The 26,981-nt window shown below is 43.3% G+C and overlaps 1 protein-coding gene across 1 annotated transcript; it reads left to right on the top strand.

Moving 5' to 3' along the window:
- The first annotated feature begins 2,306 nt into the window (after positions 1-2,306).
- Positions 2,307-26,010, top strand: LOC123034532 (pantothenate kinase 3). Its single transcript, XM_044451942.1, has 7 exons — positions 2,307-2,743; positions 6,938-7,290; positions 11,125-11,378; positions 12,218-12,394; positions 14,683-14,806; positions 16,837-16,962; positions 18,439-26,010. Exons 1-7 carry the CDS (start codon positions 2,716-2,718, stop codon positions 18,487-18,489), a joined length of 1,113 nt encoding a protein of 370 aa, XP_044307877.1. The 5' UTR covers positions 2,307-2,715; the 3' UTR covers positions 18,490-26,010.
- Positions 26,011-26,981: the final 971 nt, after the last annotated feature.

Here is a 26,981-nt window from a genome sequence, read left to right as displayed (position 1 = left end):
ATGTCATTCACAAATTCTTTCCTCCAGTTCATGTACGGTGCTTTTTATGGAAAGTGTACAAGTTGCTCTATTTCTGTACCTTGCTTCAACCATAGTTTCAGTCTTCCACAACAGTACTAGGATCTCAAAATCCCTGGCAAAATCTTTGAATAGAAAATTTTAAATTATGGCCTGTGGATGTCCTTGATTTGGTGGTAGCTTTTGAGGCACTTTGTATTAAAAAAAAAAAAAAAAGCTTCCACACATTCTTTTTTAACCATGGCAGTGCCATAGAGTGCAAGATCTGTCATTTTCATGGTTCGCTCTGGGTATGGATGTGCTGTGATGTGATGTGCTTTTTGAGAATACATGGGGAAGGGAATCCTGTGTAAAAATCATGAAGATGAATGCCCTTGATCTAGGCTTTTGTGACATACCTGTGCTGGCATGCACAAGATCTGTTACTTTTCTTATTCATTCAATGGAGATGAAATTTTTATTGTATTCTGCGTCATGGCTGCAGAAACCTTAGTTTGATTCCAAGTAACAGGGCTTTGAGAGCCAGTACAGTGGTTTGAGTGCTGGACTGAGGCCCCCAGAGATCCATATTCTAGTCCCCACTCAGCCACGAAGCTCATGAGGAGACTTTGGGGCAGTCACTTGCTCTCAGCCTTACCTACCTCACAAGGTTGTTGTCAAGATAAATTGGAGCTATGGGTTCTTCGCAAGAGGAAAAAAGTAAATAAATGCCGTGCACCTTGATGTTTAGTCATGCCGGCCACATGACCACGGAGACTGTCTGCAGACAAATGCTGGCTCCCTCGGCTAGGAAACGGAGATGAGCACAGCCCCCAAGAATCAAACATGACTGGACTTTAATGTCATGGGGAAACCTTTAGCTTTAAATGCAATGCAATAATAATAATGAAGGAAATTTCCTTCTAACTAAAAATCACGTACAAAGCAGCTGCCTAATCATTTAACCGTTTTGTGAAAGCTACATCCTCACATACGACTTCCAAATCAGAGTTTTATAGTGTATCCTGGGTGTTAAATTGGAGACCCAGGTTCAGGTTTGCACTCAGTCACGAAGCTTCCTGTGTGAGTTGGCCCACTATGTGAACTAACCTCCCTCACCGGATTGTTCTAGGGATAAAATTGAGCAGGGGAGAATCATGTGCACCACTTTGGGCTCCTTGAAGGTATATGAATATAACAAATGTTGTTGTTGTTAGTCGCGAAGTCGTGTCCGACCCATTGCGACCCCATGGACAACATTCCTCCTTGTAACAAATGTTACTTACATGTTTAAACCTTCCAGACTCTGAGTTTGGATGGTATAAAAAAAGGATTTAAACCTCAACAATATAATGTAAGACATAATATAAAGTCCATTTATATACAAAACTATTTTAAACAAATATCCAAAGACCTGTTACAACTTCATCATATACTGTCAAACGCCTGCAAGTTAAGTTTTCACCTGCCATTGGAAAGATAATATCGAGACCCATCAAGACTTCACTGGCGAGAGTATTCAAGAAATGGGAGGTGGGGGCCTCAGCCAAAAAGGTCGTCTTATTTGTTGCCATCCTCTGAACGTCTCTCACAGGAGCACACATCCTTCATCTGAGGCTTGCTCCCAGAATGTATGGGTAGTTCTGCATTGGGATTGGAGGACTTTTCTCTCCCAAAAAGATTCAGGTGTGATAGGGGGCCCGTTCCGCTCTCCCTCATATATTTTGCCCTAAATAAATCCCACGAGTGTTGCGCGCCACCAACGCCCACCGACACCGGCCCACACCACGTACCCAGGGGGAACACTAGGGGGCCCCTTCCACTAAAGAGAAGGCGCTCCAAAGGAGGGGAGGATGGAGCGGCGCTGCCCTTGCTTGCCATTGGCCCACTTTCTGTGGGGTGAGCAGCGCAGTCCTGACAGAGCGAGAGGAAGCGGGTTCGACCGTCGCTCTGCAAGCCGGGAAGTCTCAGAGAAGAGGCTTTCTTCCAAGCTCACTAAACTACCACGTTTCCCTGCATGCCTCGTGAAAGCAGAATGGCGGGGAAGCGTGAGGAGCTTCTCGGCGCATTCTGGGAGTTGTAGGACCGTGAGCCGGGGCCGCTCTGCTCCGCCTCCTTCCTTCCTTCCCATCCGCTCTTGCGCGGGTCCCGTGCCTGCTGCCTGGGGCGGAGAAGAGGGAACGGCGTTGCGGCAAAGCGAGCGGCCGTCCGCGGGGGGCACTCAGCGCTGTGGGTCGGCTGAGCCCGAGCCCGAGCCCCGCCCGCCCCGCTCCGCCCGCCCCGCCCGGTGTTGGCCGTCTAGGTGGGCGACACCCAGGGAGAGGAGGGGGAAGCCGGCGGACGGGCGGTGCCCTGGGCGTGTGGGTGGGGCCGGCTCGGCGGCTCCGACTTCCCCTCCTGCCGCCAGTTCCCTCGCGGCGATACCAGCGAAAGGGCTGAAGCAGCGCTTACGGGAGGGGTTCTCGAGCCTTGGCCGCCGCCGCCTCCCCCGGCCCGGCCTGGCCCAGCCCGGCCCTCCCCTCGAGAGCCTGCTCTGAGGCAGACACGCGCCCCTTCCCACGCGCGCCCCGTCCCGCGAGAGCAAGCTCGACCCACGCACAGGAACAGGCTTAGCGCCGGCGCCGCCTCCGCCGCCTCCTACAACAGGGCATCGGCACAACACAAAAGCTTGTGTCGGGGTTCGAGCAGAGGTTTCCACGAGAGCACAGCTGCGGAGACATGAAGATCAAAGATGCCAAGAAACCATGTAAGAGCTCCCTCCTTCTAACCTCTCCAGCTCCTGCTTTCTCTCCGTTTCACTTCCTGATTTGAGAAGCTTATGCCTGAGCCTTCACATTTAAAAAAAAATAATTGGGACGACAGGCAGCAAACATTGGAGCAACTATTCTGGGTGAAAATGTCACTCCTTTTATTCTTACTGCTTGCTTGACAGTGGGGATCAGCCAGATAACTTCAACTCCACAACACTATTTATCCAAAAAAGTGGATCTTTCAATGCTTTTTTTCATAGTAGGTAGAGGCAGGTTGTCATTGGTCTAAGTCATATGCTTGGGTTGAGAGCTGTGGATGTCATAGTGAGGGACTAGAATCAAGGATGGTGTGAGACTTACTTTCTTGTAATCTATTGCTAAGAACCAGTTGGTTTCAATATGTGCTAGCATGTAATTTCTTTGCCAGCATTGCCTTACATGGGATGTGTTTTCTATTCAGAGTATACTTCTGTCTAGCAAAATACTAAGATGGGATGTGTTGTCATGCATGTACTTCTGTTTTGCTGAGTGGTTGCATCATGAATGTTTGTTAGGATGCTTCAGTGGCATGTGGCTTTCCAGTTACATATTACTTACATATTACTTACATGCTATTTACATATTTTTGCCTGCATGTTTTCCTTTAATGAAGTTTTAACTCTGTTGATGTTTTCATTGCATCCAGTGCCTTTCCATAGTATTACTACTACTATTATTAATGTAATCATTAATAATTGTATTTCTACACTGCCCATAGCTAAAGCTCTCAGGGCAATATACAACATTAAGTCACCCATCCAGATTTCAGCCAGCCTGATCCTGCTTAGCTGTCAAGTTTAGGCAAGAACAGGCATTTCAGGATATGCAGAAGTGTATAATATAAATTGTGCCATATAAATAAAGAGTGTGATTGTGTCAGCTGGAAACAGAGTTTTAAAAATACAAATAATTTTATAGATAATGTTAGTAGCTTACTATCATGTTTGATCTCATTATACTGGGAATTCTAGTAGGACAAAATGTTCTCAGTGAGCTCACAGAGGAAGCTGGGATTAAGCTGCTATTCAGTTGTTAGTGCATGTAGCATTTCTTATCTCTTGGATTGTTGTATAAACTTTTTAGGAATACTTCTGGTAGTTAAGCAAATCTACTGCTTGAGACCAAGGATTTGTTCCTACTGAATGCAATGAAAAGTAACTCCAAGTGTGCCCACAATTGCAATCTAAGTGAAGGAAAGCAGTGTGTTCTACTTTTGCTCATGGCATTTTTTCAAATGAGGCAAAGGAATAGGATCTAGTGTTGCACCTTTCTGAGTAGCCACACAAGTGTGTAAAAAGTGGGGGGCGGGGTTAGTTCAATGTAAGTGGCTTTTCCTAGCATGTTATAACAGGAAGGCACAGGCAATACTAGAGGAGATAGCTGTAAAAACTTGTCAAGATAAGAGTTCTCAGGCACTAGCAGCTGTGGTGTATCTTTTTTGCCCTTTGGTCTTGGAAGGAAAAAATCTGTAAGAGTCTGGAATTCAAACAGAGCACCTAATAAAATGTCAGGTTGTTGCAGCAAGTTTCTTAATGGAATCAGGTGTTGCCTCTCCATCCTGTTCTGCTCTGTCTTCCTTGCTCAACCAGCTCACATGTAGTTCCTTGGAAGTGACCTGTTGAAACATAAAATGAAAGTGTTGAAACTTGCAGATATTTGAAGGGTTTTACTTCAGTGCCCGGAAAGTGACAAGTACTTTTATGATTTTTCACTAAAGACAGAGTTAGGTTTTGCAATTCCCCCCACCCCCGTTGTTACTTTTGAAAACTTGCTACTCATAAGCTGCTTTTGAACAGCAGAGGGGCAGTTAGTAAACAGTTTATTCTACTTCATGTACTTACTACTGCGTTTCATTAATTTTATGTTTCTCCTTGTGCACTTACTGATTTTATCCTATTGTAATGAATTCCTCATTCTACTAGTGTTTATGTAATGAGTATTTTGTTTTATGTTTTCTTCTATTATTCCTGTGTTGTATTGTACTTATGTTTTATTTTATTGAAATAAAATTATTCATATATGCATGCATTTTTACCCCACCTTTCTTCCTCTTGCTGTAAACCCAAGGCAGCTTATAATGTTTCCTTATTTCCAGCTCTGTGGAGACTAAAATCTGTATCTCTCACCTTCTAACCACCACACCACCTCACATCTGATCATAGCAAGTGTTTACAAAAAACATATTAAATATATAGCAACATGCTACAAGGTTTTGAATACTGTGGGTCTTTTTTTGAAAAAGATGATAGAGTTCTGCTGCAAACTAAGGAATAGCATAAAATGTTTAATCAGAATGACTAGAACTAAAATAGTTTGTTTAGTCAAGTTTTGACTTTTATTCTTAATGAGCATAGCAGTTCAGCCAGATAATTATATCCAAGCACAAATGTGTACCTGGATGACAATGCAATCTTATGCATATCCAAATAAGTTCAGTGGGTCTTACTCCTTAGTAAGTGTATCATCAGATTGCACCTCAAGTCATTCAATATCAAGTTGTCTTACACAGAAAATATGGTGGTAAATATTCTCAGTTATCTAGATTTGTACTGCATCTTGTCTAATGACTTACATCTTAGCACTTAACATCTCACCTATAATTCTCTTATAAATTATGGTCACATAATTTATAAATGGTCCTTTAATGTACGTGAAATTGTATTCCACTAGATCAGAAACATATTCCTGACAGGTATTTTGAAGTAAGTCTAATTAACTCCAGCACTGCAGGCTTTCACAGACAGGTTTGTTCTGATTTGTGTACTCCCAACATGTTCATGTAGAATTAATATCCAACTTGCAGATACAGAGAAAACTAGTGGGACCCAGTCTTTTTGGGGTGTAAACTGTGCAAGAAGGACCAGGAAAGGCATAGTGGATAAGCTGTTGCTCTGAATGTGAGAGAGCATAGCAGTATTCAGTAGGCTGGAAAACCTGAAGGAAACCGCTCCACAGAAGCAGGCTCCAGAATTTAGTGCCAGAAGCATTACCCTCAGAAATCACCCCTAGGGAAGAATACTCAGGGTAAACTTGAGATGGAAAATGAAACCAAGGAGGCCTCCAAAGGAGGAAAAGCTGTAATAATGGGAGATTTCAGTTCATTCATCCAATCTATGTGGCTGGTGTGTTCAGCCTAAACAAAGATTACTGTTGTGCTTATGGACTACTTGTGAGCTTTGCATGGGCAGCTGGTTGGCCATTGTGGGAACAGAATGCTGGGCTAGGTGGGCCGTTCATTGGGCTGATCCAGCAGGGCTCTTCTTAAGTTCTTTTTTTTTTTTAAAGCATGGGTCCATTTTTAAGGCTAGAAGCTCTTGCTGCCCTGTGGGCGGAAAAAAGCAAGGTCCAAAGTCTTCTGGGTGGCCTTGGTGAAGCTTTATTGCACAATACTGAAGTATTATAAACAGCTGACTGATGTTTTGCTGCTAAGTGCAAACAGGGATTGCAATTTCTTTCCCTGTAAGACATGCAGAAAATTTGTTAAACTGGCAAGGTTCTGGAAAATCGTCAAAGTGGAAAGCATAAGCTGACCTAGAAAAAGATGTGATTTACAAGTATAATCAAATCTACACAACCCAGTGAAATCTGTTAAATTGTGTGTGTTTATGTCTTTTCTCATAAACAGTTCATCAAAAACTAAAGAGCATTTTTCAGTGTACCTTTATTTTACTCTTAGGGTGGAGAAGTTGAAAAGGGGAGAAGCATGGCGGAGTGCCATATTTCATTTACATTTATTATTAATATTATTATTATTTGTTTAATGCAAATAGTATGATAAGGATCAGAACTCAGCTTCTCTATCTTCCGCCTTACAGCTTTTTCAGGAGTATCCTAACAAGATCCTGCAGCCCCTAGAAATTGATTTTTTTTATGTGCAGTGGACTTTGTGGGAACAAGTGGCAGTCCGTAAAAGAAATTTTTGGTGCGTGTTTACTGTGGAGTAAAGCTGAGAGCAAAGTTAGCAGATGCATGCTAACAATTGGAGATATGCGTGTGGGCTGCCCTGCAGTTCTCTTACGAACTGCCACTATAATGCCACACAGTCATTCTATAGGAATGAAGAGGGTTACAGTGCAGGCAAACAAGGGGACATTCAGTCTTGACTTTTCATATGTGTAAAACTCTCTAATGGCTACTTTATTTCTCCACAGCTTTTCCATGGTTTGGTATGGACATTGGGGGAACACTTGTGAAGCTCGCATATTTTGAACCTATTGATATTACTGCTGAAGAAGAACAGGAAGAAGTTGAAAGCCTGAAGAGTATTCGTAAATATTTGACATCAAACGTAGCCTATGGGTCCACTGGTATTAGGGACGTCCACCTTGAACTCAAAGACTTGATACTCTTTGGGAGAAAGGGAAATTTACATTTTATCCGGTTCCCAACACATGATTTGCCAACATTTATTCAAATGGGAAGAAACAAGAACTTCTCGACGCTGCATACGGTGCTCTGTGCCACTGGCGGTGGTGCCTACAAGTTTGAAGAAGATTTTCGCACAGTAGGTAGCTCGGTTGCCTCTTCTGTCGCATGTATTCAATTCAGACATGCTGTTGCCTGTTGTGGGGCAGTAATGAACCGGTGTGATCATCATTGCTCCAGCTACTTCTGCATCTTTTGTCTCTTCCTGCAAAGCTCTTGCCTGCATGACAGTGACTGCAATCCATGAACAAAGTCTAGCACCTTCCTGGCCCATTGCTGAACCTGAGCCTAGACCCATTGCTGAAATCACCCAGTTCATTTAATTATTATGCCAATTAATTAATTAATTCACACATGAATTCATTTGTGAGTCTCCCTGTCCCTGCAGCTATCTGAGATGCATGCATGGTGGAAACCCAACACAATAATATCAGTGAAATTGTTTAAAACTTTTTTTAAAAAGGCTAAGCAAGAGCATTTTAAACACTGAAGGTAAAATGTGAATCATAAAGAAGGGCTATTTTAAAACTTAAAACTCAGCACAGAGAAGGGCAATTTTAAAAAGCAGACCTTATTGTGAGGAAAGAAGCAAGGTAAGCACATGTAAAGGCCTGAGGTCTGTCTGGTGCCAGAAATACAACTAGGTTGTCACCAGGTGAGCCTCTCTAGGAGGAAGTGAGCAGGTTGAGGTTCACTACAGAAGAGGCCCACTCATGAGCGGCGCCGGCTGGAGCCAGGGGTCCGACTTGATGGCCCGGAGGCCCCTTCTGACTCGTTCTGTTTCTATCTGCTGAATTGGCGTGCCTCTAGTGGGCCTGCAGAGCTGTGGTATAAGCCTCCCATTCCTTCTTTCTTGCTGAAGAACAATGAAAGTGTTTCAGCAGTGCATATGCACATTTAAAAGTGTGCATATCTATATATATCAGTATGTCTGAAAAAAAGTCTTGGTCGTGGTAATACTGTAGTCATGCCAGCTGCTTAGGAGCAAATTTTCATTATTTTCTCGTCTGAACTAGTGAACATTTATTTAGTATATCTATATACCACTTTTCTACGTAAAACTATAACCTTAAAGTAAAAACAACTCACAGAAAATATTGACTTACCCAAATGCAACATTTAGTAGAAGAAAAAATCTTATAGGACCTCATTGAATTGATACACAGAAGCCGTTCAATAAATATAAATAAATGCGATATTGGAATGAGACCAGTACTGAGCAAAATCAGAATTGGGCGGCAGTGGTGGCAGCCGTGTGTGGGGTGGTGCATGCGAGAAAGCTGCAGAGCCGAGTGCATGCACTCCCTCTGCCTGCGGTGCTGGTGGCGGAGGAGGAGTCTGGTTGCTCCGTTGCCCTCTTCTCCCTGGTTGGTTCTTCCTTTTTTGTTTGTTTGTTTGTTTATTTATTTATTAAAACATTTCTATGCCACCCCTTGCCAAGGCCTCGGGGCGGCTTACAACATCAAATACAAAATACATTAAAACAATAACAATTAAAATATATACAGTAAAATAAAATAAGCCGCCCTGGCCGAATAAAATTCAATAACATTAACATTTAAAATGCTGCTTAAATAAAAAGGTCTTCGCCTGGCGCCGAAAAACAAATAACGACGGCACCAGGCGGACCTCTCTGGGGAGCGCATTCCATAACTTAGGTGCCACCGCTGAGAAAGCCCTCCTCCGAGTAACCACCCTCCTAATTTCCTTCACTGAGGGCTCCCGGAGGAGGGCCTCTCCTGCTGATCTCAAGGGGCGGCTGGGCATATATGGACGTAAGCGCTCCTTCAGGTAACCAGGACCCAAGCTGTTTAGGGCTTTATAGGTCATCACCAACACCTTGAATTGGGCCCGGACTTCAATGGGAAGCCAGTGAAGCTGACGGAGAACTGGAGTCATGTGAGCATAACGTCCAGTTCCCGTCAGCAGCCTGGCAGCTCTATTTTGAACCGATTGAAGTATCCAGACCGTCTTCAAGGGCAGCCCCACGTAGAGCGCGTTACAGAAGTCAAGACGGGAAGTCACCAGTGCATGAGTCACTGTTGCGAGGCTGTCGTACTCCAGATGGGGGCGCAGCTGATGAATCAGCCGAAGCTGAAGGAAAGCGCTCCTCGCCGCTGCTGTTACCTGAGCTTCGAGTGAAAGCTCCGGGTCGAGGAGCACTCCCAAGCTGCGGACCTTGTCCCTGGGAGGGAGTGCAACCCCGTTCAGGACAAGGTTCAATTCACCTTCTCCGAAGCCTGAACCGCCAACCAACAGGACTTCCGTCTTGAGTTTGAACCTTAACCATGCAAGTGTCAGCAAAATGCCTGCCTGCCTCTTCCCTGCCTTTTCTCTCCCTGCCCCCAGTCCATAATAATATGCCTGCATGCTCCTTGTGGTCTGTCAGGTTGGGGGCCAGGCCACTGCCTCCCCGCCCAGCTCCCACAGCAGTGAGTTTTCCGACTGTTGCAGCACTCAGTGCTGCTCCCTCAGGTGCACCCTTTTCCAGAGGGTGCACCGGCATGGATGGGCCCTGTTGCTTCGAGCACTCTGCTCTCTCTGCTTTAACTTTATTCAGTGCTCAAGTGGCCATCCTGTCTGTCGCAGCAACTGCCCCAAGCGCGTGCGCAGTGGTCCACCGGGTGCTGCTGGTAACAGCTATGGAACATCACCAGTTCGGTATCATTTCCTTGGGAAGTGACTCCTCTGGCTATAAGATGACTTTGCCCCGTGCTGAAAAAGCAGGTCATTAAGAACATTGTGAACCGAGACCTCCTTTGTGTCCGTGCCCTGGTGCTTTTTGGAAGTGGGGAGCCCCCTCTCATGCACCATCACAAGGTGGTGATTATGATGCTTCAGGGCGAAGGTATTGCTGCACTTGCTACAGTCAGGAGTGTATTTGATACTGTGGACTCGGTTATGATGCGATCTTGCTCCGGCTTTCACTCCACATTACCCCTGGAGAAGCAGGTGAAATAAGGTGGCCGCCGGCAGTTCTTTGCAGTTGCACAGCTGAAAGCGTCACTTTTGGTCACAGGGCCGTTGACCTAGGAAGTAATTCCTCAGTCCGTTCATGAGGGGATCACAACTGCTATTGTGAACAATGGCTCTAGTCTTCAAGACAAGTGTTGCACTTTTTGTTGTTGGTTTTCTCCCCCCCCCCCCCCAAAGAATGGCAGTGCAGGCCTTGAAGAAACTCTGATGTTTTCTGGCCAAGGTCTAAGAAAAAAACATCCAAAAGTACAGGAAACAGTTGCATGTAATGCATCTTGTGTATTTGGTAATGCATCTTGTATGATTGCATATATTAACTGCAAAATAGGCATCCTTTTTATTATGGACTGATTTTACAAACAGGGCTACAAAAAATCTAAATTAGTTTGCAGATTAATTGTATTTTCAGAACAGATACTTGTTTCCTTTGTGGTATTTTCTTTTAACTGGTAAGCACCACACGCAGACGGATGCCTGACTGCTTCTTCTCATTTCTCCTCTTTGTCCTTTCCTTCTGCTTCCTTTGTAATTCACCTCATAGTTACTGTTGTTCTTGTGTAAGCTTTCTGTATAATAGTGCATTTTCTTACAAAACCAAAATTAGTCATGTGGCAGACTTGGAAAAGGTTTTCCTACTTGCAGGCTAGTCTTGATTATTTCATATATGAAACATTCTTTATTGTAAAGACGCCATAATTTTTAGTTAGGTTAAGTATAGCTTGTGATCTTTTAAGTTTGCATAAGAGATCGTTTGACTTTAAAGTGACTGCTGATGTTTGTGATGTGGAAGAATCGTAAGTTTTTGAAGTCCAGACTAAACCAGAGTGAAGAGAGAACCAACTTCCCTCTCTTAGGTTGCCATGCTAGGTTTCTTCAATATCTGCCAAATCTTCTTAGTGGAGCATGTTGCATTAACATTTCTTTTTCTTTTTCACAGATTGGAGACCTCCAACTGCACAAACTGGACGAACTTGACTGCCTTGTCAAAGGCTTGCTGTATATAGATTCCGTCAGCTTTAATGGTCAGGCAGAGTGCTACTACTTTGAAAATGCATCGGAACCCGAAAGATGCCAAAAGATGCCTTTTAACCTGGACGATCCCTACCCCTTGCTTGTTGTAAACATTGGTTCAGGAGTCAGTATTTTAGCGGTCCATTCCAAAGACAACTATAAGAGAGTGACTGGAACAAGGTAGAGATTTGAATACATTAAATGAAATTATCTTCTGGTGTGTTCTTCATGGACCTCTTCCAGACTCCTACAGACTGCATGAAGAAATGCTTCTCCTTTAGTATCTTTTTTATTTTGTAGTGGGATCATGCAGTTTTCCTGTGTTAAGTGCAGTATAATTTGGCAACCCCAAAATTAGTTTTGAGAGTTGTGTTTTCACTGATCTCCATATCGGAAAATGAAAAATCTATCCAAGAACTTTTCAGAAGGTTGTACAGTTCAATCGTACAGTTGACAGTGTTGCTTACCACCTCAATCAGTTGGTTATGCAGGCTGCTTGTTTTAAAAAATGGGAAGATAGAAAGAAGGAAAGAAAATGTGTAGAATAGGAAAGCTTTGGCCTGCCCAGTTGCATGTAGCTGCTGCTCTGCTCATGGCTGCAATTGTTTAGTCATGGTCCAGTTTGCCAGGAGCCTTGTAAAACTTGGCTACCCTTAAGCAGCACTGCAGCTACTTGGCTTTGCATACCAGTGAAATGGTTTCCAGAGTGTCTGTCTGGGTGCCAGGGGTTCCCATGCCTGCTTAGCGTTCTGCTTTTCTGCTGTGAAGGTAGCACTCATTACCCAGGTGTCTTTATGGTACAGTAGGCTACTGCCAGTGATGCCCGAGTTCACTGACAGCATCTTCTGCAGAGCTCTGCCCTTGATTCCTTCCATAGGTTGTAGCTCTCCCCCGTTGTCTTTTGAACTCACAGTGCCCCTTGTCTGGTCTTGATAAAGAAGACAACTGCACTGTGGTATTAACGTTATTAATTTTAGAGGTGGCCCCATTTACACTCACTCCCTTTATTTCCCCACCAGTCTAGGTGGTGGGACCTTTCTTGGCTTGTGCAGCTTATTGACTGGATGTGAAAGCTTTGAAGAAGCGCTGGAAATGGCATCCAAAGGGGACAGCACGCATGCTGACAAGCTTGTCCGGGATATTTACGGAGGAGACTACGAACGGTTTGGCTTGCCAGGGTGGGCAGTGGCGTCCAGGTAGGTGTGGCAAAGAGCACTGGTCGTGTGTGTGCCCATGCACCTGCGTTTGTTCAACCGAGAAATACCGGATTGAAGGAGGCTAGGAATTTTTTCTTTTAAAAGCAATGTGGAGTTTTTAAGCGTGGTGTGTTTAGTGCAGTAGCGATGCAGCCGGTGCGGTTGGACTGGAGACCAGGGAGATCCAGGTTTATTTATTTATTTATTTATTAAAACATTTCTATGCCGCCCCTTGCCGAAGCCTCGAGGCGGCTCACAACACAAAACAAAATACAATAAAATACAAAAATAACAATATAAAATTAATATAAAATAAATAACAATATAAAAGGAAGTCGCCCTGGCCAGATAAATAAGCAAATATTGTTAACAATTAAAATGACGCTTAAATAAAAAGGCCTTCGCCTGGCGCCAAAAAACAAATAACGAATTTGTTTACAAAATTCGTTTGTACAAAAACAAAAAAACAAACAGGTTCTCGTCCTCACTTGGCCATGAAGCTCACTGGGCTGCCACCCTCACCTGCTTCGTGGGGCTGCTGCTGTGAGGACAAAAGGGAGAGGAGGATTGCATCAGCCACTTTAGGTTCCTTACAGGGAAAAAGGTGTGCTATAAAAAGACATGCCTGCTGCGCAGAGAAGCTAGTTTGGAAGTCTGTTCTTTACTCATCACCATCATCATATTGTATCCATATGCCGCCTTTTTTCTTCTCATGAGGAATCCAGAGTGGCTTACATGACTCTTAGTTTTCCTCGCAATAACATCGACCCTTTGAGGTGGGGTGGGCTAAAAATGAGCGTTATGTTAACTTCTGGTATTTGTGCTTAGAAGCAAAATGGCAACATTGTGTTGCTCACATGATGGTCTCTTACCCCTCAGCTCCTGTTCCATCCCTTCCATTTTTAGTCCACATCTTCGAACAAGAAAGTTCAGATCATGACACACCCATTGTCAATTAAGGGCACAGTCCTCTGGATGTTTAGACAGAAATTCTATTGCATTCTGTAGTAACTTTTTTTAATGCATATGGTTGCAAAATAAGCTTGGAGAAGCTTTAGGCTATGTCTGCTCAGAAACTAGCAAGAGATTGTTGCTTTAGTATTTCAAGGTAACTGAACTCTTCCTCTCCCAGAAGAACTTCAGTGCTTTTTGCCTGGAGGGTAGGCTTGTTTCTGTTCCAAATTCTGTTTATCAAGTCCAAAACCAAAAATGTACAAATAGTTCAGAGAAACTGGTTTTTGAAATCAAACAGTTAATGTGTGCATGCAGATAGAGCCATCCATTGTACTATATCCATTTTGTCCTATGGAAGACTAGGATAAGTGACTGTTTGCTTATTCATGGTTCCCTTCCTCCGGAGAAGTCCTTAGGAAAAAGAGGAAAATCTGGATTCCAGCTGGGCAGCAATAATGGGTAACTCCTCCCGTCAGCATAACTGCTGTCACAAACGAATTGAGTGGCTTACAGATATGGATAATAGTACCCCTCCCGTTAGAACAAAGCTGTTACAACATGACAGTAATGAGCTGCCAGTGTATTATCCTTGTTTCCCCACTAGCACCTTCAGCTGGAGGCACCCGGACAGCCCTCTCATTTTAGTCGATGGGGCGCAGCGTTCCATCCCAGCCTTCCCACCCATGTTACTCCACGAGTCCTGAGCAGCTCATCCAGTGCCCCTTTGACAGGAGCCACCCGATCAGAGCCTGCAGATTCCCTTTCCACTTGGTGAAACGCAGAAAGAGCAAGCAGAAGCTCACCAAAGAACAACTGGGCTGCCCTTAGATTGGCTGTCTCAGAGTTCCCAAAAAAGAACTCGGCTTGCACGTGGTTAGTCGCAATAGGTTTGTGGTGGCCCCTGGCTCAGAGATAGAATCAAAGTGGAGATGGCGTTGCAGCATCTTGTCCCCCTGCCAGCAAGGAAAACTGAGAGGCAGATGCTGATGAATGTCCCCCCCCCTTTTATTTTTGGCAGCACTTACTCTGGCCAGAGGTGCTGGAATCTGAATCTTCCTCTTTTCCAAAATGACTTTTCCTTGGTGTTGTTGCTGGGGGATGGGATGGCTATCAGCCTTCTCAGGAGGGGAACAAAACTAGCACTTGAGTTGGACTGCAGAAGACTCAGTAAAGACAAACGGTTTCCGACGCTTAAGGCAAGCCCATTCCAACAATGCAAAATATTTTTAAACCATTTTTGGATCAGCCTCAACTTTTAAAGCATGATATTGATGTAAACTGGGAGTGGGATGGGAATAACGTAGTATAACGTCGTGGGTTCTTTTTCTTTCTAGCTTTGGGAATATGATCTACAAGGAAAAACGGGAATCTGTTAGTAAAGAAGACCTGGCTAGAGCGACATTGGTTACTATCACCAATAACATTGGATCTATAGCACGAATGTGTGCTGTAAATGAGGTAAAGCTTAGGTGGGAGGGAGGAGCAGAGATGTCACATGATGGCTTTTGAAGCCCACTTTGGGAAAGAAGTGTACAAGGACTTTCTGATACATCTGTCAGCCTTTTTACTGGGCACAAGCAAGCGAGTTGTTTTCCTCACACCGCAAAACTAGCTTTTCAGGATCTGTAATTCCCCTTCTACTTTAAAATGTTCCCTCCAGAGTCTGATGGTGAACTATGGAGATGATAATTGCTAGTTAACAAGAGGAGTCCAGTTTGCCAAGAAAATGTTATACACTTAGCGGTATTATATAATTGGACTCGGGCAGGAGTCTGTGCCTTCACAAGTCTGTACCTTGCATGCAAGCGCACACTTCTGTCTGTTGCTGCTGTCGGAAGTGCACATCTGCTTCAGAGGCATAAATGTAGGAATGCAGAAATTGTCTTGCCTGACTAAAACATGATGCCAAAAGGAGGAAGGAACCAGTCTCGGATGCATTTCTTGTTGCTTTTGGCTTCTTTACAGTGCTGCCTTGTTGCAAATGGATCAAGCAGCATTGTACAGGGCTATGAAAACACCAAGTATTTCTTCACTGTAGACAGCGCTTTGATTTGACTGGATTCGATCCTTCCCACATTTATTTGACTCACCCAGGGTTAAGATCCAGATGCTTGAGATCAGATCTAGTTGAATGACTGTTGTCTCTCCAGCGCTGTTTCCAGCTGTGTAGATACCTCTTACACTGACAGCAGTCATCAAAGCACAACTCCAAAGAAAAAGGGGAAAAGATCAGTAAAAACAAGAATAGAAAGATCTGATTAGGGGCTTTTCTACATGTATTTGATGTGCACTCATGATTCCTTACACATGGTCATTTACAGGCTTGTCAGCTGACATAATAATCCTTCTGTTTCATTTCTGTTTTTTCTGACCACTTTCTGACCATGGCTGCTGCTGTGTACTTTTAAGAACAGGAAGATGTGCTGTTCAGTTACAACAGGGGAAATGGTGTTCTAGTTCACGGAGTATTAATGCTGTTCCTCTGTAGCACAGCTCCACCTGGAGGGTGTGCAGAATGGGAAAAGAAAGGATTCTTCATGCAGAGCTTGTGTCCCATTGCTGTGACAAAACCAAAAGTAGATACAGCAGCAGCTGCACAATAAATGCCTTGCGTGGGGAAGTCCCAAAACCCTGCTAGGGGAGATGCTGGAAGGCCCAGGGAAAGAAAAAGGCCCTTGCATTGTGCTGGAAATTGGGTGCCAGGTAAAACTCCCCATTCAGCATTTGGAACACCACAGCTGAGAATTGCTTCCCATCACTGTCACCTCCCAGGCTTCAGACGCTGGCGGGTCAGACGGAGATGGTGAATTTAAGATCAGATGAGCTCAGGTGAGGTGGTTGAACTCTCCACCTTCACGTTGGCTTTGGGCTGGACTCTGACCTTGCTCCCACTGGTGGCAGCAGCTCCTGAGCAAAGATTCACCTGGGAAGCACTCCCACCTGTGAAAAAGGTTGGAGGCAAGTTCTGGTGCCCCCCCCCCCACACACACACATACAGCTCCCTTGCAGCCCCCGAAAATCTGCTCTGGTGTGCTGAGGGACTGAAACAGTGCGGGCAGTGATGCTGTGGGACAGGGGAAGTGGTGAAAGCCTCTTCCCTCTCCCTTCTGCTGGCTCAGGCACCATCTGTAAATGTTTTGTAAAAGCATTGTAAATGCATCTCCAGTGAATTCTGGATCTGGCCCACTGGCAATTTTCTAGGCCCCTACACAATGCTCAAATATATGGTGCAATGTATAGATACAGAATTCTAAATATGAATACACTATAAACTGCCCCACAACAAAAATTGTGGGAAGGATGGCACATGAATTATTTTGAACAGATACGGAACAAAACTGCACCTATATTTTTTTGAAGCCACCGTTGTCCACGTGCCTGGGGCAGTGCAGAATATGTGTGACTTCTGCGTAAGCATGCAAAGGATTATGTTGGTCATCTTTTTCTTGCATCCCAGTGAGGAATCTTTTATTGGTCTTTTCCTTTAGAAAATAAACCGTGTTGTCTTTGTTGGAAACTTTTTGCGTGTGAACACGTTGTCGATGAAGCTTTTGGCATATGCACTGGATTACTGGTCCAAGGGCCAATTGAAGGCTCTGTTCCTAGAGCATGAGGTATGTATGACTGCAGCTGCCAAATATCAAGTTGCCCAACTTTTTTGGGTTGGTGGGCGCATTTGGATTGTTGAGGCAATATCATGGGTACTTTCACAAAATGGTGCCATGAGGTGGGCTTGTCCATTCATGTGCACCATGTTGGATACTCCAGGTATACTCCCAGGGCCTTTGAACTTCACAGTTACTGTCTTCTTTCCTAATCTGGAAGAATAGTTTTTGAGAGGGATTTTTGTCCTTGAATTACTGAGATGGCAAAAGAAAAACCTGAATACTGGATTACTGTTTCTATTTAAACAGGAGATCCTTATATTTAAAAGTTCATATAAAAAGTAGGTTGTATCCTAGAGTTTCTGTTAAATTTTTTCATTAACCTTGTACATCAATTAATGTACTTGACAAAGATAAGGGGTCTGAAATAGTCAAAATTGCTGAAATCTCTTTCAGGGGGGCTTAACGATGCTTGGAATGTTCCTGCCTTGTATTAATTGCTTGGGAAAGACAATTTTATTCTAGGTGCCTTAATGAAAGCAGTGAAATATCAAATGGTACTGTTCGTAATTATGCATTTTGTTAGTTTATTCAGGAATAACTATCCTATTTGCAAGTATCATGGGAGAATAAGGCTGCTGCTCGTTAAGCTAGCTTTGTACTTTTAGAACATGAGTTTTCAGTGTCATTCTCCCTGGACTCGGCTGAAATCACCGAGCCTTCAAAATAAGCAGCTGTGCAGGACAGCGGGCATCAGTCTTGCCACAATAATTGTCCACAGGCCTGCAGCTTCATGAGCTCTGTCCAGTCTGGCACAACAGCTGGACCCCGCAGTTCCATCCCACAAACCCCAAAAACTCTAGGAGAGCTCCAAAAACCCTTTCCATTTCTGCAAATGGCTATGCAAGCAGTTGCACACTCGGCTGAGCAAGCGTGATGTGTACAAGCATAACAGACTGCCTGCAGAACAGCCGCTGTGCTGATGCAGCCTCAGTTGGATTCTCCTCTTGGGCATAGTCTGGAGCCTAGCTTCTGCTAGTGCAACGCCAGTGCCACTAATGGAACGGTGCATTTGCACACTGCCCCAGTCAGTAACTGTACACAAGGTTCTGCTTTAGCCCTAGATACTGGCTGTGTCTGCAGGAAAGCCAGCAGAGTTGTGTGCGTTTGCAATGACCCACTGCCAGTCACAGGCTGGGAAAGGCAGTTGGAGTGACTTGTGACAGGAAGAGCAGGGAGGGACAGAGGGGAGGAAAACTAGTGGAGCACAGCATGGCTGTGTCAGAACGATCCCCTGAATGTTTCGTACGAGGTCTGGTTTAGAACCGCTCGTATGCTGTTAATGTATTTAATCTACCCAATTTTCGGATGTCTGTGAGGGAAAGCTGAAAGAGATTTTCTCAGGTTTGTGTATTTTGTGGGAAAAGGCCTAATTGAATATGGTTGCCAAAATTACATTGTGCAAATTCTTCTTTTTAAATACAGGGGTACTTTGGAGCTGTTGGTGCCCTACTTGGATTGCCAAATTTCAGCTGAAACTGAAAGCATCATAGTCCTGAATTGTCCCTTACCTTTCTGGAATTATTACAACACTGTTTTTTATACCAACTGGAACCAAAGTGGGGAAGGGCTGCAGTCTTTCTGTGAATGTCCTTATCTGTCAGAATTCTTGTCTCTCATGGAGGCAGAGTTTGAAATCAAGGTGTTTGTGTAAGGGGCAGTGGCCAGCTAGTGACTTGCATATATGGCATCTCTTACACGTACCAAACTTTCAGTGCGCCGTACAGTCCCTGAAAAATGAGCCTCAAAGTCAAAATTGGAATATTAGGCTTAGCTGTTCAGACTGCAGTGCAGATTTAAATGTGCTTCAAAAATCAGCCAGCACGACTATTTGATTGCACCTAGTTGTGCAACTCTTGTATTCACTGTCCATTTGAGAGTTATTTTTCATTGGTTCCAAAACTAATCCACCCATAACCATATCCAAGCACTGTCTACTGAAAATAAAGGAAGAAAATAATTTTCTTTCAGAGCAAGCAAATCATAACATGTTGATGTACTTATTTCAGATTTTCCTATATTAGGGTTTCCAGAAAATTAAAAGTAAAACAATCAGCAGAGACTTTGTATAATTGTTTTAATGAGTTTTAAGCAACTGAATATGCATCTGTATAAACTACTCATTGCATAGTCAAATTTTGTTAAGTTGTGCTTAACAAAAGCAGAGTTCATCTGCATTACAGTCCTGTACATGATTTGCTTAGAAGTAAGCTCTGCTGAGTTTGGTGGGGCCTACTCCCAGGTAAGAAGGTACAGAATAGTAGTCTCAATGGTTGTGTGTGTAGGATTTTCCATCGAACCTGACAAGGTTTTAAAAGGTTGTCAATTTTTTAAAAAACCTGTATCTCAGATTCACTCATTTCTATAAAAATGTGCCAGTAAATGTAACTGAAATCCAAGCAGCAATACCATTCCAGTTGTTGGATTGCCAGCTCCGTCGAGGTGTCATGCCGTGCGGTATCTCAGCTTAGTTAAACATGTGAGGACATTGGTCCAATGGAATCTGTGTTGACCCAAAATGTGAAGTTGGGAGCCAGTCCGTGTCTGAAGGAACCGTGGCAGCTTAGAGGTTGTACTGCACAGTCCAGAGGTCTGGCATTTGTCATAGTCTAATGAACTGTTCCCAACATTGCAACAACGTGGCCTTGAGATAAACTCCATGCATTGGGGCTACTCCCATATTTTAACTATCTGCTATTTCAGACTTGATTGTAAAAGTTTACAGTAGTGGCATATTTGTAGTAGATTGCTGCAGCAAAGCTTACTGTAAGACCTCAGAAAAAAATCATCTCAGAAAAGAAACTTTCTATGCACAAGGAGAGAGGTGTCGATGTATTGTGAAGGAATATGCAGTTAATTCAGTCCATGAACTATAGGGGAATTGACCACTGGTTAAAGCTCATAGAGCTCAGGCCTAGAGCTTGATTGACTTGGTCGCATTGATAAGATTTTGGCACACTGGTATTTTTTACAGCAATATCTGTTTGGATAATGTATTTCCAGACAGCTAGTGTGTGTGGCTTTTTCCTTTTAAAAATCCTGTTCCTTAGAACTACACTTGTGGGCTCATTAGCAGTCCTTTGTATTTAATTCAGAATAGTGTTGACATGCCTCATACTACCCACCTGTGCTATTTTCCAGTGTTAGAACTGAAATATGAGCAAACTATTTCTAGCACAAGGCTATATCCAGAGTTGTTTATGTATTCCGTTGGTCCCCTGTTGAGGCACTGGCCAGAAGATGCAGCCTGAGCAAAGCGTCTTATTACTGGGATGCTATACTTGAGTATTCTGGCCCAATTGTGGTCATCTTTAAAACAAAGTCTAATAATGAATCCATAAATAATCACGTGGAAGTGAATTCTTACCTTTAAAAAAAACTTACACAGCTCAGGCATGTGTTTCAATTCCAATATGTTACTGATTGTGATGAGCACGTTTCGTGCAAAACCTTGGCCATATGAGAATAACCTAAAATAAATCTCCATGAGTTGCCATTTAAAAATTGATATTGTGTAAGAGATGAGAACATTGATTGGAACCTGCCCCTCCCTCCAAAGTCTTACTTGATCTTGGAGTCTGGCCTCCCACTGCATTGATTTCTGCGGATGCTGTTGGGGGTGCCCTGGTGGGCAGGCCGGGAGAGGATCTGACTCCACTCGATTTCCAGCCCTCACTTACCCTACAAGCATGGGGGAACCAGTGTTGTTTAAACCAGTGTCAGCACTGGTGCAAATGAATTCCTTTCCTGTTGCTCAAAATGGGAAGGGATAATTTTCCAAGCTTTTTCCCTACAAATGGCTTTGGATTGAGTGTTTCCTTTATTTGGACTCTCTTCCTTTAGAATTGCTCTCTAAAGTGCTTCCAGATGAAGCTTTTATTGTGCCATATTTTGGCCTCATTCAATGGATCTTTATGGGTGGGGGGTGTTGCTTGCTGGCAGGCTTCTCCAGTCTCCATTTCTTTCCACAAAAGAGGAGGAGAAAAAGACCGAGTCATTGCATAATGCCTTTTGACTGGTAATGCAAGGAGTCCTCCATCTGGAAGCACCGTAAAACAGGTGGGCGACTCTGCTATTTATTGCCTGGCCAAGCATGTGTCAAGAAGACTTTTGCTGTGGTACTCAGAAGATGAAACGTGCAATGGATCCAACTGCAACTGGTATAAATAGCCACATTACAGGTTTGAAATAATCTTATTAATAAATGCACCAGTAATTTCGATGCTGCAGAGCTCTGTATTTATTGCAGTAAAGAGAAATAAAAATACCAATTTTCCTACTTTTTCTAATTTTAAAGGGATAGAAGATTTTTTAATGTTTTGATCTCATGCTACAGAAACGATATAGCATTCTGTTGTTCAAAATAAGGAGTTGTATCACTACAGGTTTCATTTCACCTTGGGAAAATGCTTTGAGGGCTTTTCTTACTGTTTGCACAGAGGAAGTTTTTTTCTGCAAGTATATTGATATCTAGGATTGGTCAACTCTCTGGCGATACGGAGCAACCTCTGGCTGGGAAGGGAGTGGATGTTTCCTCCTCCTTTGGCCCATGATCCGATGCATCTTCAGACAGAAAGTGCCCTGCACCTCCCAGCATTCCCACTGCTGGCTTTAGGACTGTTGGGAGCTGGAAGCATTTCTGATGTCTAAACATACATCGGATCACGGCTTAATTAAGGAGCAGCATAGAGGTGGTTAATGTTGTGGCTCTTCAGTCCATCAGTCATACCAAGTGCCTTAAGTGTCTTTCTGTGGTTTGAGCTACCGTTTCACCTGAGACTTCCTGAGGGTGACAAATATCAAACACTGAGCAGTGTCAGTTCTATTATTAGCGTGTAGATCAGCTTAAAATTGAGCCAGGTAGGCCACTGGATAGTTTTTTTAATTCTTTTCCTCCTCATAATTTTAAATTACATAGTTCAGAGTGCTTTTTCATTGCGATACAATATGTATCCCGAGTATAATACATAACATTTCCCCCCAAATAAGAGAAGGTAATAAGGTAATTTCATCTCTTAATAAACAGACCCATTTTTGGACTATGCCAAGAGCCATTCCATTAAGGCATGTTTGGATAAGAACTTGACATCGTTAACTTCTCTTCAGGACCATTAAGCAAGGGGATTAATGGACCATATAATGGATATTATTCTCCTACATTCCTTTTAATGTCTGCCATGCACATTCTTAAAGCACTATTCCATGAAAAAGATGTCAGTACTATAAGGATCAGACCATTTTTTCTCATTTTGTTTGCCATTTGCATTATGCTTTCAAACGGCCCATGCGTTGGCACGGTACACTCTCTGTGCCGTGGAAGTTGGTCGTGTGTGACCCTGCTGAACGTTGCTGATCAGGCGGATCAAGACCTGTGTGGTCTTTCTAGCTGTACTGCTCTTCAGATGTTTAGTTAGCAAGAGGAACTCTTGTTCGGTAGCTACTTGCAACTTCTGTGTACCTTTGTATCTTTCTATCAGCATGTCGGGAATGTACTGTATGCTACAAACATTGCCAGGGCTTTGACAGCTGGGCATATCTAAAGCCCAGCCACAAAGCTGACCCAGTGTTGCTTTTACCTTTCCGGATATTTCTCTGGACTGCCTCATGAACAGTAGTAGATCATATGTGTTAAGAGTAGTTAAGCATGTTTTACCCCTACACCTGGCAGAGGAGGCGTATGTTCCCACCAGCATCCCCACGCGTGTGCCCTGTGCTAATGCCCCTGCTACTCCCTGCAGCACGTACTCCTGGCGTGGGAGGACGGGCAAGAAATGCATCCACGTTGCCCATTATAGAGCAGAAGCAGCTGCATGCGAAATTGTGACATGTGCCTGCCGTTGCAGTAATGTGTGAAACAGTCCTCCAAAGGAAGTCTTTGGATATTTTCATGTCCTTATACAAAGGCAAGTTTCTGTTGCTTAAGTAGTAATAAATTGGACTCATTTTAACTGCCTAAACATTCATGCCTTGTTGCTTTGTAAATACTGCATTCTGTCTATAAAACTCTGTGAACTGAATAGCTATTAGATAAAGTAGAGGATGTAACATAGAATCTTTGATAGGAGATCAACATATATTTCTAATTGGCTACTTGTGCTTTTAGGGGCCCGCGTTTTTGCTACTGAGGTAAAATTAAAATATTGCATGGTTAGGTGTCATTAAAAATAAGAGGAGGATTTAGGGGTTATGACTTTAGTGTGCCATGGACAAACTAGCACCCCTTTTTATTGCTACTCTAATAAGCTACAATATACTTTGATCTCATTAAGTTTAGCATTTGGAAATAAAATAATTGAGTCGTAATTCTTTGGTCAGCCCCTCCTCCACCTGTGCTAGAAGGCAGGTTGGATTACAAGGCTTAAAATACTAGTGTCAACTTGATTTTATGCCTTTTGTGAGTTAATGTTAAACTTGCGAACAAGCACACACATTGCAAAGATGGAGACAAATAAGCTGCCTTAATTCAAAGGTGATCTCCACATAATTGTAAGTCCTAGAATATGTTGTAGGGTATTGATTTCCTAATTCCAAAGAGTGCTTATTCTGTAAAATGTACAGTGAAGTTAAGCCTGCAGGCAAACATTTTTTTGAGAATACTTCTCAATATTTCCCCTCAATATTGACAAGTATATATGTCAGTTGTGACACGTAGCCAGAAAACCTTGCTAAATTGTGAGCAGTCCCAGGAATATGACAGGTAACTGAAAATACTTGCTAAATGTGCGTTGAGCACAAGTCACAAAGCTGTGCATCATCTAGTAGTACCACTACATGCTTTGTATGGTGACTTGAAAAATAAGCTGCAAATGGGGCGCCTCAGTTGCTGAGCCACTGCAGAAAACACAGTGACACTTAACATTCTTCGTATTCAGAACAACAGATTTGTGTTCTCCTTCCATCAGATGGTTGGACTAGTCATTTATCCTTCTCACTGGGATGGATAAAGTTGTTTTGATGGGATAGGAAGGTAGCAGGCAATTTGAACGTAACTCTAAACCCACACCTAAGTGCTTTGTGAAAGAGCAAAACCAAGCATTGGGCAGGTGCCTTCCCTTGCCCAGCACAGCTTCAAAGAAACCCCCGCCCTGTTTTAAGCTTAACATAGTTTAATGTTTGAACTGCTGGAGGGAAGGGGACCCTGGCTTGTTAACAAGAGAAGGTGCTAACCACGATTTGATTCTGACCTGTTTCAATAAAACCAGTTTGAAACTAACCAGAGGCACCCCGCCACACACACACACACACACACCACCCCCCCTCCAGTTAAGACATAAAGAGAAACTGGTAAGTTTGAAACAGGAAATGGAGGCTTCTGAACTTGCAATAAGCACTAGGCACAATGCGAGGACAAGGCCTCGGCTTGCTTCTGTGCATTTCCATAGCAACAAACGGTGTGACCACCTTGGAAACAAGCCAGTGTACAGGTGTTATTCCTTAGTGGCAAGTAAGGCTGAGTGGGAGGTAGAAGATGGTAAAACAATCACTGTTTAGGGTCTGATCTACTTTTCAGATAAATATTTTATCTAATTGTAATTATGTGTCTCATGCTGCTCTAAACTATTCTACCTGGACAACAATTCATGAAAGCCAAGGGTTTGTCAGGAAATCGGCTTTTTATTAAACAGACTGCAATTTAATACATCTGTTACAAAGTTTTCAGGATTTGAGAAGCAACTGTTCTTACGTTTGTGTAAAGTTGGTTCATGTAGCAGTGTGTTGATAGAAATTTGATCAACATATTAATCCTGTGTTGACTGCAACAATGACTATGCTCATTTTTATTTGTATTGTGAGTACAGTTTTTTAAAATTTCTAACCTATTTTGGACAAAACTTTCCATAAGACTGATTGACATGTGGAGAGTATTTTTCTGGAATCCGGAAAAAATAAATTTAACTTCAGTGTTGCTTGTTGATACATTCTAAGCAATAGTTAACATGCTGCTGCTTCCCGGCTTGATGTTCGTTCAGTACAAAATCATTACAAAAGGGTTTTTTAAATGTTTTGTAGATGGGGAAGTGTCAAAGTGTAGTGCATTTTTAACATACACATGGATAGGAACTAGTTAGGAAATGTGTCAGTCACATTTTCCCACCAGTTAAAGGGATTTTTCTACTGGTTTTTCAATGTCTAAGGGTGCAATCGAATGCCCTGCACATTTGCTGTCCATGGAGGCTGTGGTGCATCCTGTGCATGGGCAGAGGAGCCATGCGCTCCGCTTTTTCTCTGGACAGCCAGTTCTAGTTATCCAGATGAAGCGTCAGGAAGGGAAAGAGGCTGGGTGCCAAGAGGAACTGCCATTGCCCTCCTGTCGCAGCCTCCTTCCTTCCACACCGTCTCTTCCTCTCCAAGGCCCATTTGTGACTGGAAACAGTTCTTTCCATGTCAGTTGTGAAGTGGGCAGGATGAGAACAACACCCTCAGAGTCCCGACTCCGAGGCTGCAGTAGCTGGGACTCCAAGCAATCCTGTGGTCACCCAGAAGATTTGGGGGGACATCACCTGAACTGTAAACCCTTAAAGCCCAAGTTGTATGTGAACTTTACTTGGTTTCCATGGCCAATTCACAGTCTACAAAAAAACTGCATATGACATTTACCATAACAGCCATTTCAGATAAGTTGCCTTATTCTATTGCAGTGAACTTAATTGTCTCAGCTGTTTACTGTTCTGACAATGACATTGGTGTAAAAATGTATGTTTTGCAAATTTAATTTCATAGTTGCTAAATTATTTAACACACCTTTTGTAAATTGTTTAATTTATTTTCATCCCTGAAGCTGTCCTGCATCATTTTCCAAATGATAGAAGTTATATTGTAATCATTCCCATCAGAACTGTCTAAAAGTTTTTCTTCTATGCTTGCATGAGTAAATGTGAATTTAATTTTGTTGTATGATGAACTTTTTTGTTTTCCTAGTTTTCCTATTGTTCTGTATGAATGAACAGTACTGTTGTCTTCTTTTCTAAATAAATACCAATTTGGTTTTCTCTCCCATACCTTGTGATTCTGTGGACCATCGTGACAAGCTGTATTAAGGTGTCCCAGTGCAAGGAAATCTAAATCGCAATGCAAGTGGATCTGGCTGCTTATACCCCTCCAACATGGAGGATGGCTGGTCTCCTCTCGAGGGCGGAAGAAGCACCAAGGCTCTGTTCCACATCTGTCACCGCAAAAGGCGGCAGCTGATGTGTTTCAAGAGGCAGGCACAACTTTTCAAAGGTTCGTCTTCTGCTCTTGGAGCCCCATGCGGTGCAGTTATTTCCGTTCTGGCCAAGTTGCTTTGAATTTGTGAATTTGGAATTCCAGCTCTGGTCTTGGAGTGCATTTCTGAGATTGGAGCTGGTCATAGGAATGCACCTGTAGTCTAAAGATTTAGATGGGCTTTTAATACTCAAGCAGAAGTGTTCCTAACAGCTGGTGCCTACAATCCTGTCTAGAAGCGAATGATGGATTCACCCTCCGACCCAGGCAGCACAATTATACGTGTGTTTGAAAGATTTAGAATTTACCACAATTCACATTCAGTCGTACAAGCACAACAAAGATAAAAGTCTACAGTTTTGCTTCCTTTGCTGGCAATAGTAAAACTGACTCAGGGCCAGAGTTCACAAGACACACTTGGAACTCATTTTTTGGGGCACACACCTTATTTTCTTAGTTTAAACCTGTTGCTGCTGTTAACGTGCCATCCAATTATCCCTGACCTACGGTGACCCTAGGAATGAGTGGCTTGTAAAATGTCCTGCCCTGCCAGCTCAGCTCAGCTCTTGGGTGCCAAATTCTGTAATGATACGAGTCAAGCTTTTCTACTGCCTGTCTGGGCCATCTGTGATGTCAGTGGGTGGCCCTCTAAGGCTGCACCGCAAATCTTTCACTCAGATCCTGAATCTCATTTATTTATTTATTTATTTAAACATCTCATCCCATGTGGATCTGCCAGCCATGACTGTGTTATTGAGTGACCC

Source organism: Varanus komodoensis, unplaced genomic scaffold (assembly GCF_004798865.1).
Source record: "Varanus komodoensis strain SLA01 unplaced genomic scaffold, ASM479886v1 scaffold6_4, whole genome shotgun sequence".
Taxonomy (NCBI): domain Eukaryota; kingdom Metazoa; phylum Chordata; class Lepidosauria; order Squamata; family Varanidae; genus Varanus; species Varanus komodoensis.
The sequence above is the reverse complement of the archived record's forward strand: the minus strand, read 5'-3'. Positions and strand labels throughout refer to the sequence as shown.

Coding starts and splice junctions, on each gene's coding strand:
- LOC123034532 (XM_044451942.1), top strand. CDS start 2,716: ATGAAGATCAAAGATGCCAAGAAACCAT. Junction 12,395..14,682: donor GGGTGGGCAGTGGCGTCCAG/GTAGGTGTGGCA, acceptor TTTTCTTTCTAG/CTTTGGGAATATGATCTACA. Junction 14,807..16,836: donor GAATGTGTGCTGTAAATGAG/GTAAAGCTTAGG, acceptor CTTTTCCTTTAG/AAAATAAACCGTGTTGTCTT.